At 34.8% G+C, this 14,905-nt stretch overlaps 1 protein-coding gene across 1 annotated transcript in view; it reads left to right on the top strand.

Annotated features, from left to right (window-relative positions):
* The window catches only part of LOC121337491 (receptor-type tyrosine-protein phosphatase delta), a gene marked incomplete at its 5' end in the record, with an annotated part of 82,820 nt that extends 68,172 nt beyond the window's left edge, over positions 1 to 14,648 (top strand). The window contains 6 exons of the mRNA XM_041407631.1: positions 110 to 288; positions 1,533 to 1,659; positions 2,581 to 2,706; positions 7,178 to 7,332; positions 11,292 to 11,427; positions 13,813 to 14,648. Coding sequence (XP_041263565.1) covers positions 110 to 288; positions 1,533 to 1,659; positions 2,581 to 2,706; positions 7,178 to 7,332; positions 11,292 to 11,427; positions 13,813 to 13,881 — 792 coding nt within the window. The remainder of the gene's footprint in view (positions 1 to 109; positions 289 to 1,532; positions 1,660 to 2,580; positions 2,707 to 7,177; positions 7,333 to 11,291; positions 11,428 to 13,812) is intronic.
* Between the last annotated feature and the right edge of the window lie 257 nt (positions 14,649 to 14,905).

Below are 14,905 nucleotides of genomic sequence, written 5' to 3'. Positions count from 1 at the left end.
CTGAAGTTGAAATTATTCATTAATGGCTACTGAGCAGAAATTATAAAACCTGATAGCGTCACTTGTCTTTGTTATGCCTGGCCTTAATTCTTTTATTTGTTTTTAACAGCGTCTTGCTAGCTCTAAGGCTCACACTTCAAGATTTATCAGTGCCAATCTTCCATGTAATAAATTCAAAAATCGCCTTGTCAATATTATGCCATATGAATCCACAAGGGTATGCTTGCAGCCTATCCGAGGAGTAGAAGGCTCTGATTATATTAATGCCAGTTTCATTGATGGATACAGGTACAATAACACTTATCTTTACTGTTTTTAAAGTTTACAAAATTGTTTATGTAATTACATTGAAAGTAACAAAACTTAGTATTGAAATCTAGTAATTTTTTTGTCTGTTCCGGGCTTGTTTGATTGGGTGTTTTTTTAAATTTTAGTAAAGGGTTTATATTTTTTCCCCATGTAATATACAAATTTTTTTTTAATTACATAGAATCTTAAATATTATATTTTTACCTGTGCTTAAGCCACTGAGAGCTCTCAGTATGCTTTATATGCTGAAAGTTAATGAGACTTCAAGCATGCTCATGATTTGGACCCCTATTTCTTCACAGTTTTTCTGCTTAAAAAGATATATAGAAACAAGATACAGGAGATACACTCTGTGTGTCAAGGTGATAACCTATGGTCTTGGAACAGTGCCTCAGACTTGACCTAACCAACAAAGGCCTTTTGTATATAAACAGATGTGCAGCCAACTTGTATTTTCATGACAACATGGAACAATACGCCCTCAGCTGACTTAAAGCAGCTGGTTGAAAATGACATGAAAGGGAAATGGCATCGTTTGCCTATGTTTGCCATAGTTTAGGTATTATTTATGTTTGCCTGAGTATCCATATCCACAAAGTGAACTTTCTGAGCTCAGCTCATAATTGAAAATAAACTTAATCTCCACTCTCACAAAGGTATTGCTGTTGCTTGAAAGAGGCAATAGCAACACAAACTGGTCATCATCTTATGAAGCTGTTGATGCAATCTTTTGACATTTTGGTGGTAGCTTCCCTTAACAGAATATTAGGGCCTAGAAATTCACACTCCATTCCCAAATTTTCATTCTTGCCTTACTTTTGCTAGTGGCATCAGACTGTTGAAATGAAGTTAATAAAGAAATTGCTTGATGCTATAATTCCTAAACTTAATAGATTGTTAGACAGTTATTTCTATAAAATGAACCAGCACAACTAAGTGTTTCTTAAGTGCTTTTTACAGCACACAAAATTGAGCAATTAGAGTTGCATTAAAATTTAAATAATAATGATAAAGTCATACATCATAATATTAACAGAGTAATTTTCCTCTCAAAGTTCTAAAAATAAAAAGCCATAGTTTGATTAAACAATCATAATAAAGTTTTAATGTGCTCATTATTAACAGTATATACATTTTCCCTCCACATAATGTTTTCATATAAGCAAAGAACATGAGTATAAATCCAAAATAATACTCTTAATCTTTTTTTTTTTTTAACATAGACAGCAAAAAGCTTACATAGCTACACAGGGTCCTTTAGCAGAAACAACTGAAGACTTCTGGAGAATGCTCTGGGAGCATAACTCTACAATTGTGGTCATGCTCACTAAGCTACGAGAAATGGGCAGAGTAAGTACTGCTCTAATATTCCTTTACTAAAATATTGGTTACAGCAGCTCTTTCATTAAAATATTTCATTCTTAGGAATATCTAAAGATGAGAATTTTGGTTCCTTCTCCTTTTGAAATAGGAGTGGCCTTCCTGGTCATAGGTGTAAATTTTTCCAATCTGTTGATGTGTTGCAATGGACAAACTAGACATGGCCTGTTTTTTGTGGGACACACTGAGATGCAGCAAGAGAGACCATTGCTGTCTATTGAACAAGAAGGATCTCTTAATTGGAAACTGCTTTTGCAGCATCTCCTTGTAAAAATGTTGAAAGAAAGTGTGGTATTTTTTAGATCTGAACTTCTGTGTGTTCTGTGCTGCACATTAAAGTTTCATCCCCCAGTTTACAGTTCATTTCATCGGTACTCTGTCTACTGGAAGGAATAAAGCAGTCTGCTATCTGGACAGAATTACATCAAGAGAAATCTGGCATCTGATAAGTGAAATCTGAGTTAGGCCATGTGTCTGAGAAAAGTCATTATTTAGGATGCATCTAGTGGATGCAGAGATAGAGTAGTGACTGAGGCTGGGGGGACTTTCTCCAGCAAGCAAAAAGGAAGAAAACTGAAGGTGGTATCGAGATTTAAATAGAGATAAAAATTAACCATTGAAAATTAGATTAAGGATAGCTCTTGTCACTGATAGACAATAAAAATGAGCAGAAGTATAAACAAGTTCAGATATATGGCAACCAATGAGAAACCCTTTGCAATGCAGTATTAAAGATAATTTTTTACTCTACACCAACACAAGCAGCTCATGTTCTGTCACTATTGACATTTTCCATTAATATTATACTTAGCTGAGTAAAAAAGGGTTTACAGCAGTTTATGGTAGCGCTCTCAAGTAATAGGAAATGTATTTTACTTTGTTATTTCATAGGAAAAATGCCATCAGTACTGGCCTGCGGAGCGCTCAGCCAGATATCAGTATTTTGTGGTAGATCCAATGGCAGAGTACAACATGCCACAGTATATTCTGAGGGAATTCAAGGTTACAGATGCAAGGGTAAGTCAACATAGCATTACATTTGTTCCCATAAGTTTAAAAGAAAATGTTTATTTCTTTCTTTTTTCTGTGTTTGGGGTTTTTTTTTATTATTATTATTAAGAAAACCCTAGAGATATACTTTCTACAAGCAATAATAAAAATCAGATGAAGTTATTTTTAAATAAATGGGATCTTTCTGAAGGAATGATTGACTTCGTTCAGATCTAGCATCTGGGCAGCACAATTTTATAGTTCTGAATGACTTGTGCCAAAATACATTAGATTATTTGAGGACTATTTTTCTCTTTTTCCTCATTTTCCCCTTGATCATTATTGGGTACAATTTTTGCAACATAGAGTGTTGTTTTGTTGTTTTGCACCACCCTTGAGGCTGAGTGAGCATGAAGGTTAATATACTGAGATTTTAAAACTGCAAAGCAAATGACATTAATATGAAAAGCTGGACAAGCTTTGCACATTATGATTTGATTTTTCATGTAGTATATTTTCAGCTCTCTATTATATCTGCAGAGTAGATACATGCAGCTGTGACCTTAGCATCCTCATTTTAATACTTCATTTCTTATCTGAATTGCTGAGTCCAAAACTGAGTATTCATATAAGATTAAACATACATAAACTTTTAATATATATTTGGCATTTCTCAGACTTGATTTCTAACACTTTGGTCTGTGTGGCAGGAAAACATATTGTCAGCCTCTGTTTCCGGAGGCACTGTGGAATAATACTTGTTCAAACAAAATAGTAGGATGTAATGGCCAGGAATAACATGAGTGGCTACTCAGAGTTGCCCGTCAGCATCTGAAATATTAGACTTCCTCATGTTTAGCTAGACCACTGCTTTTAATGTGAACCTCAAATAAAATTGGATAATATTGTTAGTATTGTATCAAGTCAGCATATGAACCTTTTGTTTGGCAAATGAGATTCAGGTGTAGATTTTTGTAAATTCTTACTACATTTCAAATAGAATGAAAATCAGATCCAATATATCTACAGATACATTGGATCTGATTTTCATTCTGTTTGAAATGTAGTAAGAATCATATGACTCATATCTTCTCTAGCCTATTTGTGCTTAAGAGAAGTGGAGAACTGGCTCCTAGCATCAGTCTTTAAACACACTTGCAAGCAGAGATAGTCAAATCTAATTTCACTGCAAATACCCTGATAGTTTTAATTGATTTTCTGTTAAAAGTCTGTCTCAAGTTGGAAGAGTTATTATATGACATAGTTCACAAAGCTCTGATCACAAAACTATAGTTATAACAAAAAGCAATAGCTGTAATTGAAATGTCCCCAAATATTTTATATTTTAAAAAAAGTTCTTTCAAGACTTTGTATTGAAGTAAAATATTTAGGCAAGTCTGCTTACCTACAGCTATCAAACCAGGTCAAATGATTAAATAATTAAATTTACCAGAACTGAATTTATTTGACATGATATTAATATGCCTCTTTTAGAAAGCATTAGGCACATTGAAGGTCCCGATATATCATTTTACTATCACATGTTATTGCTTCTCAAATTTTCAGAATCTCTTTATCTTGATGGTCCAAAATTTGTTAAACTCCTCAGTGAGCTGACAGCACCATCCTAAATTTTCTAGTTATGCTGGAAAACTATAGCTCCTTCCAAATTTACTGGAAGAAGGGGGAAATACTTACCAAAATGTACATTATAGTTTTCCTCTAGTTAGGCTTTTGTGTCACATTGCAGTAATTGAAATCTTTTGACTAAATTGTTGCACTCAAACAAGAGCAAAAGCTGGAGTGATTGCAAACATCCTCTCTCCCTCTCATTTCCAAATCCATCTGTACTGCTACAATACCATCCATGCTCTGGCAGAGCCAAGATGACCAGTTACTCCACAGGAACAAAAAATGAGGCACTGTACCTGTGTAGGTGCCAGCACAAAGTATCTGGTGTGGAACTCTCTTTTATTTCTGAAACTGAACTGTGAGTTGTTGTATGGTGAAATTTACCTCTGTAACTGTTTCAAGTTATTGCTTCTAACTGCTTTGTACTCACTCTCTCTGGAAACTCAAGAGGTCAATATGTTGGGCCAGTCTTATTGAAGGCTAAACTATTGGTGATGGCTGTAAGAGAGTATTATCAATTCTAAAGTGTAATCAAAAGACAATTGAATATCCCCTGTGAGGAGGAAGAATAAATTCAAACGGTCACTAAATAGGATAAAACATTAAAAGCCCACTGTGCCACACAGGGATTTGAAAGTACTTATTTTGACAACTGTGCAAACTTTTCACAGTATTTAAAAGTAAAGATTTTAATAAAATTTGGCATTTGTATCTGGACTGCTGTTGGCAAGAATCTCATTAAAAGAAATCAACACTCTTTATAATGTCAGTAGCAGAGGGAGCTGTAAGAAATTGCAGATCAGTTCCCCATATGCTTTAATGCTAGTCTAACACAGACTAAGTAACTTTACTTCTCTGCTCATTAAATAACATTAAATAACAGAGGTTTATTTTCATTCCACAGACTTGCATTGGAATACTGAGTTACTTAAATCATGAAACATACTAATACAGTTAATATATACACAGCAAAAAAGAAATATTTACCATTAGATCTATTTATGACAGAGAAATGTGTTAACTTTCCAGTGACATACTGGACTTAAATAAATTAGTGTCTTCCTTACTTATTCTATCTGAAAAAAGTTACTGTTATTTAGTGTAAGTCCTATCAGGGTCATAAAATGCTGAATAGTTTCCATCTCCTTAACAGCATGTTGCAAGTAAGTTAGATTTCAAGTTTCCTTTCTTTACTTTAAAGAATGCAAGGGAATGGAATAGAATAGTTATTTTGAAGGGAATCAACCTGTACTTGTGTCTTCTTCATAAATTTGTATCATCTGCCTAAGGCTATCTGGAGGATGCAATTTCATTATGTCTTTTTTGGAGAAAATGGGATTATGGAAGCCATTATCAGAGATGTTTGTATTAACAAAATCCCATTTTTGGAAGTAAACATTTAGTTCTTTGTGTTGATGCCCACAAGAAATCCAATTGGATGAATATTTTCAAACATTACATGTTTGTTTAAGTGGAGAAAAATATTTCTTAGGTACAGGCTGCTAAATTGTCACAGGGATCTAGTGGAAGTGCACAGTAAGGGTGTCCTCACATGGAGTAGTTGCTGGTAGTCACACACATTTTTTCTGTTTTCCTCACTCATCTGAGACACAGGAGGCAAAATTCCACAGAACCAGAGGAAACATAAAAGCAAATTATTGGGGTTTCCTTTGGTTATATTTAAAATCACTTCTATATAATTTCAAAGGTCTGTAACAGCTGAATGCTTGTGGGCTAAGGAAAAAGAAAGATTGTTCTTGCCTCCAGCATACCTTGCTGCTTTTGATGGGAATCTCCAGTAATAGTGTTAATTTTTCATGAGTTTTACTTAGAAGAAAGTTCAATTTTTCATGAGTTTCACTTAATAGAAGACCATTTGAAGACATGACAGGATAGAGGCTTAGAAAACATGATGTCTAGGGGCATCAGTTAACATCAGTATCTCATATTGCCTTGATTTAGAACATTACAGTCATGCAGATTGACAATGTCAAAATCCTCAATGTTTTAAAATGCAGAACAAATTTGCTTTATTCATTTGTATTGCATTTTTCTGTGTCCTGTGTTTTAACACATTAAATAGACTGATAGCACAAGCTGGCATTTAGTAATTCCAGTGGCTTCATTATAAAAATAACTATGATGCTGTATTCTACACTTTTAAGAAATACAGTTAGTATTCCTAACCATGGGGATTGAAGAGCTTCAGATGGCTTGTTTTTAGAAAGGAAGCCCTTCCTCTCAATTTTAACTAACTCCAAGCTGTTAGTGAATTAAATGAACCATTATTGAAGGGAAATTTGTTAAACAACTAGCTTGTTTATCCATCTTCTTCCAGGCAATGTGTTCACCTCATAGAAAGCAGCTTACTATTAAAGATAACATCTGCAAGGAGGGCAATAACTAAACAAGTCTTATCAGTGAAGATATTCCTGCTGTGAAGTAGTTGAGCATATCTCAGAAATGGAAAGTCAGATTAGATGACCTTATTCCACCTGATCTGTATATAAAGGAATTTGTAGTCCACAGGATTCAAAACATAATATACCAAAAAAGTCATACCCTGGAGGGGCTGTTATGGCTTTGGCCTCAGGCACACTTTTTACACCATTAGAATGCCAAACAACTCTCCTATGCAGTGTGGAAGAGAATCCATGCAATATTGTTAATGAATATCATAATAATACTTCTGGGCTGATACAAAAGCTTCAGTAGTAGTACTGCCATTGAAAGAGTTTCCATAAATGTAATCTTAGCCATTCCCCAGCTCCTCTCAGTATCCTTACTTTGTGATTGTCATTATGATTATTCACTGACCAACTTTAAGCCACAGCAACATGCTTTATTTTTGTGTGTTTTGTTAAAGGATGGTCAGTCCCGAACAGTGAGGCAGTTCCAGTTCACTGACTGGCCAGAACAAGGAGTGCCAAAGTCTGGAGAAGGATTTATTGACTTCATAGGCCAAGTGCATAAAACAAAAGAGCAATTTGGTCAGGATGGACCAATTTCTGTTCATTGCAGGTAAGTAAACAAAGCTTAAAAACCAATTATAAGCAGATTTGGTTTTTTTCTAGTTGATTGCTGATTGTTGCGAACGCATATATTTAAACAACATTTTAGAGGTGAACTATCATATAATGTAATCGAATAGAGGATCTAAAATGGAACAACATGAACTGCTTTATGAAATGGGAACTGTTCTGTGATATTCCATTTATACGAAAAATGGTTCTTCAGAAATATGTGGAAACATTATCTTTTTTCACTTATAAATGCCTCTAATGCAGCATAAAAGCAGTCTGGTCAGTGCTGCACACAGAAGGCATAGGAAGAGCCTTATCACAGACTGCTACATCTGATATTTTTTCCACTAGAGATTAAAAGTGAGGCTTTTACATTGTTGGGAATTATTTGCTGCAAGCAAGTTACACCTTAGTGGAACATTGGTAGCAATCAAGATGGGAAAAAAAAAAAAAAAAAAAAAAAAAAGGTAGCTATCTCAAGAAAGACAATGGAATAGAAAGTGATGTTTAGAAATTTTGCCTGTCAAAGAAATCATTGAGGTTTGAGTTGATGAGTTCTAGCTTCAGAACTTTGTGCTCATTTTTGATATGATGACTTCCCTCCTTTGCAATTGATATGCAGATGAAAATGGCTTGCATGGTGGTTAGAAATAATTCAGCATGGGTTTTTTAATATTCTTGTATTTTTGATTTATTTCCTCCTTTCTTATTTATTTATAGCCTATAGCAGATGGCCAAAAATAATATCTTTATCTCTTATCTCTTATTTAATAAATTGTTTTCTATAAATTCCATTAGGATCTTAGATACTATCTTTTGTAATATGAAATTATTTTTTGTAGATTAAATATTATTATTTATAGAACAGAGATGCAAAATACTGACACAAGTTGCAAGTTCTTACTGCAAGCCAATACTATCATGAAGACGAATGAGTTTACTAGAGACTAGTAAACAGAGGGAGAAAAATTTTCATCTTTCTAAAGTCAGGGTTAAACAGAAGTTGAGTTCTTTATGATCCTCTAATCTGAAAGACAGACAAAATAAATGTATTGGAATACTTGAATCCTACTTTTCTTGTGTGCCTAAAGTTTTTTATAGGCTGCTGAGGAGAATAGCATTGCAAAGCACTGATTGGGATTCATTACACAAGGGGGATGAAGAACAACCCAGATAAGAATAAGCCTTATTCTTCAACATTAATGAGTTTTGAGAGGACAGGGGTAATAAGCAATATTTATGCCTTTATGCAGATAAGAAAGCAAAGCGGTGTTTTTATTTTAGGTTCTTTGTACCATGCACACTTTTCCACTTGTGACTACAGTGAATACTGCTTACAGTGCATTATATATCCCTCCCAAATGGATGTGACCTTTCATGGTAAAATTATGGACTTCTACCATTGACTTTTCAAGAAACAAAGTCAAATGCAGTGTAATTAATCATGGCTTGGTTTTTAAATGTCTTTATCATTATTGTAATGACTGTTTAGGGACTGGCAATGTTAATCATCACTGCCAGTGTTAGTCAAGTTACATGAATATGAAGTGTCCCTAGCAAATTAGTAAGTTTGTTTATTTCTTTCAGGAAACACAAGATCCTGGATGCCTGTACTTTCCTAGTCTCTGAGGAATTACTGAAATAATGCCTCCAGTTTGTACTATGATGAGTTATACAGTGAATTAAAACTCTCCTAGTGTCATTCCATTTGGGTTTCTCTTACACTCTATACAGTTTTCACAAGCTTGCTTTCTCTGTTACACAGCAAACCCCCATAACCCACAACTCTAAATTTTCTTTTTCTGTAGCATTTCTACAAATAGGTCAGTGTGTTGAATTAAAAAATTTCTAACCTCATGAGGCAGATACTTAAAGCTATTTAAGAGAGCAATGGACTATTCATCTTGAAGAAAAATTTAAACTGACATTAGATATTTGTAGTCTTTTTATTCCACTTTTTAGCTCAAGACTGAGGAAGACTTTTCCAGAATGCAGTCAAGATATATTTGTAATAATAAACTCTTCTCTCTTACAAAAAATCAATACATCCACATAGTTCATTAAAGCATCTCACCTTTAGTTTCTAGTCTAAGTTATAAATCACAGGGAGTCATAATGCATCATGAAGGATTTCTTTACTCTAGAAATCCTAAACATTTTTGGATAGGAATTGTTTCGACGTTCAAGTATGTGTGCCACTCTAAAGGGAACAGGATCAATTTCCTACAGGCTTTTCTCCAGACATTACACCTGATGACCAATTAGGATTTGCAAGCATTGAGATGTTTCCATATTAGTTTCTCCTCCTCATTAAGTCTCTCCTGGAGACACTTGCTGATTTTTTAAGTACCCAAGACAACAAATGAATTTCTTCTTTCTGCTTGAGATTTCCAAGTAATTTTTTTAAAGTAACAAAGATTTGTATAAAATATGAGGCCAGAATCCTCTCACACATTTAGATTTTTTTTCCTTAATATTTAAATGGCAGAGCAGGGGAATGTAAAATGGTAGTCTACGTTCATTCTCCTGGACATTTTCTGGGCTACTTAATTCAGATCACACTGTCATCAGGTCTGTAATGTTCAAGCTGATTCCAACGAGCAGGTTCAAGGATTTTTCAGGATGTTTCTTAAGTACTAGCTGTCTAATTTACCTCATCATGTATCTTACACTACAATTGCGTTGGATGTCCAGGGCTGTCGTTATACCATATAGGTAAATCACCACCGACAACATGATGTTCTGTCAAGTGGTGTGTCAGTTGTTCGTTGGCTTCAGCAATCTGAAGGCACACAGCCTGTGCAAAATTGATAAATCCAGTTGCATATGTCTAATAGCCCTAGAAGAGCTCTGACCTAGACCAAACACTAAAATACAATCATACAATTTGAACATTCAATTTCCGCACTAGTTTTGTGAATTTGCTGGATTTCTGTCATAATTCAGATGAACATTCAAGAGTTCTTCAGGATTTCCCTGTTGTTGATGCTGTTCCATTCATCTGTCTGGTGAATAGGTCTCATAAATATTAGCTTTCCAAGGCTATCTGGCTGGAGAAAACCTTGTGAAATTATTAGCATCAACTGTGAGATAGATGACAAGGTGCTTGGTTTCCATCCACGGAAATTCAGACATAGAAAGTCTTTTTTTTCTGTGTAGTTACCTGTCTCTTTTGCAAAGGGTAATCATCACGAATAAGTGATTGTTTAATTTTAAAAGCTGACATCTACTGGCTCTACTGATGGCAAGAATTTCCATCACTTCTTGAGGGTTAAAGCTAATAGCAGACACCTAGAACAGAACAGAGAGCAAACAAGCCACATATATATTCAAAGAATATTTTTAATACTAATGTAGACAAACATGGTAAATGCATATCAGCATTGGAAAGCAAAGATCCAGACTTCCAGACCTGAATATGACCTGAATTGAGATTTTTCTCTGTCCATTATTTGAGTTGGACCATGTATGAACAAGTTCAATATTAAATGAACATCCATACTTCTGACTTAAAGTAGAAGGGAAAATAACACAGTGAAGTTGTACAAAACAGGGCATATACTTGATGAACTAAAGTAAAGCAAGCAGTAAAATGCATTTTGGCTTCATTTTCTCATGTCAGTTCCAATGTATGTTATTGGCAACAAATGTTAACATTTGCCTTCACCATGCAGTGATTATTGTATATCTGGATGAACAAACCAAGTCTTTGCAAGGAAGATGGGAGAGTCTGGATGTATTCAGTAGATGTAAGGTTAGCTTGAGTGCAGTTATTCTTTTGAATGCAATGTGGTAATTTGCTGTGGAATTCTGCTTAGTGAGCCTTTCCCCATATAGAAATTTATACACATGTGGTGTGTTGTAACCACAAAGAATTTGTCAGCCAATTCTTTCAGCATTGACTGTCAATTAACATTTGTTTTTTCCTTTTTTTTTTGTCTTCATTTTCTTCAACAGTGCGGGTGTTGGAAGGACTGGAGTATTCATAACCCTGAGCATTGTGTTAGAAAGAATGAGATATGAAGGTGTTGTAGACATCTTCCAGACTGTTAAAATGCTAAGGACACAGCGGCCAGCCATGGTACAGACAGAGGTGAGCAAAACAGTGTCCTTATGCAATGGTGATGGAAAAGAAGTGGTATTTACACAAGCAAAAATATGCACAGATAGAGACTGTATAAAACATGCTTATGGTTATATCTGAAGCCATATATTGGCCCTGTGACTAGAGGGTAAAGTCTGCCATGAAGGTATTGCAAGGACTATTTCCTGTTATTGCAATAGTTACTGCAAGATGAGGAAGAAAAAAAGATAATTTCAATAGTGGATCCTAAATTATGGTAGTTAAAAAAATCCATTTGTGAAGCATCACACATTTTTATTTCATCCTTGTTCCCTGGCAGAAATGTGTGATAGTAAAGAAGCAGGCAAATTGTTTCTGCAGGTGGATCCACAGATTTATTTTTTTTCCACCCTGGGAGCAAGGTCTTGATTATGTCTTCAGACTGACACTGTATTATTTTCATGATTTTTTGTGTCACCAAGCAAGTGGCTCTTTGGCCTGAAAATCATAATGGTAAATTCACCATTCAGGAATAACTATAGTGTAAATAATTTCTATGCTATTAGGTGTGGTATAGAGAAATAAAGAAAATGATAAGCAGTATAGACCAGTTACCGGGGCCTGTATGCTTGGAAATCTGTCGCATCACAAAGAATGCTTAAACATTATCAGTTAATGTGCTTAATTTTTGCCTTAATTTCTGAGCAGAAGAACTGGACTAAACCAGAGCCAGTAGGTTAGGAGAACCAACAAAAAGGGCAAGAGAAGGGAAACATTTTAGATCACATATTTATTAAGTAAAAGTTGATTGACACTGGCCTTTAAATTAAGTCTGTGAAATTTAAGGTGGTTCCCCAGAGTTTGTCATTTTCCACAAGAAAATTAAACTTGTTCCATAGAAGCTGGGTAGTTCTACTTCTAAGCAGACAGCTTCATAAAAGCTTATATGAAAAATACAGATATTTATTTTTAATCTTGTCAGTTAGCCAAGTAAATCACTGTGCCCATACTGAAGAGTTAATTCCATTTCTTTTCCATTACCATCATTCTTCTGGATAAGCAAAATGAAAAATGACTGCTTTCTGTCATTTTGCCTGCAAGAAATAACTAAAGTATACAGAAAACTATGCTTCTTTGAGCCTACCTGACAAATGCAGAGTTCAGTTCTGCAATACATGCTCCCTCCCCCTGCTTTGACTTATTTCTATATGCTACCCTTCATCCCCACTGCTGAAAGCAGAGGTGCTCTGTACACATTTCTTCCAGGATTCTGTGGCAAGCAAATCTCTCATTCAGTGTTATAAACTGCCAGGAAATCTAATCCTTATTAAACAAAGCACTTCCATGTGGACCACACGTACACTTAAAATTCAGGCATATGTGTAATGTATGAAATGAACTGTGAGTAATCATAGCACCGCAGTGAAGCAAATATCTGATTAGTTTCCTGGCTTACGAAATAATTTTCAATTGTGATCTTAACAACTGCAACCTGTGCAGTTACCACATAGCACTATCAGAAAAATAAACAGACATCCCTGGTATTTTTGAGCAATTTCTTTTATGTTTGGGGTTTTTTAATTTTTTTACTTTTCACCATTTAAACCAAGAATGGCAGTTGGAAATAAATATGTAGGTGTGCCATTTTAGTGTAAGTGTGCAACGTAACACAAATGTGCAAAAGGACTGCTTTATGGAGGTGAAAATAACACAAACTTACAAATTTTGGATTCATCTGAGGTATAAGAAAATTTCTCACCACACTGAACTTCTCTCTGTTTCCAGGTATAGGTTGAAATGAAGTCTGTTTCATGTGAATAAGGTCCTTTAGCTCCATATTTCTCCTTAGGTCTTTTTCTTGCCACAGGCCAAGGTATCTTCACATCTTCATCAAAGCCTTTATTACTGAAAGGTTGGGATTCCCTTTGCTTTCTTTACATGATTTTTAACCTGATGGTTTTCCATATAGAATTCCATAGTTAAGCTGTGATGGACCTTTTTTACTCAGTGTGTTGTATTAGCTGAATAAACAGAATTCACTGTTTATTTGCTACTTATTTTCAAATACATGGCAGGAAAGCATACTAGCGTGTTCCTATCAGGAGAAAGCTTTATGCTGGTATTGTTTTAATCCAGAATAACAGACTGTCAGTAGGTAGGTATATAGTCTCTGCACAAAAAGAAGCTGCATTCTGTGGAAATTTTTTTTTTGCATTAAATGAGTGTCTATCTTCATCTGTTGTAACTCAGAGAGGTTTTCTGTTGGTGTCAGCAAGTGAATATTGCTGAACTGCAGATGCCTCTGCAGTATATGTGCTTGTAGCAACAAAATATTCACTATTATTTGAAAGAAACTAGAAACCTACCAACAGGCTGACTTTTTTATGCATTTGTTTTCTATTTTTCTTTCTCTAGGATCAATACCAGTTCTGCTATCGAGCCGCACTGGAGTATCTGGGCAGCTTTGATCACTATGCAACATAAAAACCCATTGTGGATTTTTATTGCAGGCCCTTTAAGATCCAGAGAGCCGCTTCTGAGCCATACAATGTGCTTTAGAAGTACTTCTTAACTCTTAGCTAAGGAGCAATTATTGGGGATATATAAAATAAAAAATAATAAAAAAAAAGAAACAAATGAACAAAATATTGGGGATATATAAAACAAAAAACAACAAAAAAAAACCCCACCCAACAAGAAGTATTCCATGTGGACCAAGAATTCACAGTTTAATAACCTAACCATAATAAAAGAATCCTGACCACTGAGGCGTCTGAAGGATCTCATTTACAGATACCTCAAGGGTTCGACATTGGTTGAAGTTAAAGGGAAGAGGACATTTAATCAGAAAGAGTGATCATCTTATTCAGGATTACATGATTTTGCAAAGAGGAGTTTTGAGAACTGCAGTTCAGTGCAAGATGTTTATTGCAGGGTTGGGTTCTGGCTTCTCAAACAAAGCGGACTCTTTACTTCAACATCACCGTTTCCCATCATACTGCTCATAATAACACTTAAGGGAAAATGTGGGAATGTTTAAAAAGAAAGTCCTTGATTTAGTTTTTTAGTATTGTAAAGATACTGCTGACCTGTGCTTCATTTTTAACTGTGTAAACTTTTTCCTTTTTTTAACAAGAGTTTCTCATTCGATGAAGTGAATTAAAGAAAAGGTTGCATAACTGTTAATATTTTTGTTTAAAAATGTAGATTTTTTTTTAAGCTGTAGAACTGTTATCTGTAATATTGTGCTGTAGAAATGTTAGATACTTTGAAAATTTGCACATTTTTGTGCAGTCCTACAGTACCACAGTCTTGTTAGATATGAATTTTGTAGTTTTATTTGGGTTTTTTTTCTTTAAGAAAATATTCATTGTAATCAGTTAAATCAAAACGGGGCTTTCGGTTTATTTTGGAATCAACAGGGAGGCGCAAAGTATAAAGATGCTGCTAGCACATACACACACACGCACACATATGCACATGCACACTCACACCCTCTCTCTTTTAT

This window comes from Onychostruthus taczanowskii, unplaced genomic scaffold (assembly GCF_017590055.1).
Source record: "Onychostruthus taczanowskii isolate IOZ18803 unplaced genomic scaffold, ASM1759005v1 scaffold270, whole genome shotgun sequence".
Classification (NCBI taxonomy): Eukaryota; Metazoa; Chordata; class Aves; order Passeriformes; family Passeridae; genus Onychostruthus; species Onychostruthus taczanowskii.
Note: the sequence above shows the minus strand (reverse complement) of the source record. Positions and strands in the feature narration are given on the sequence as shown.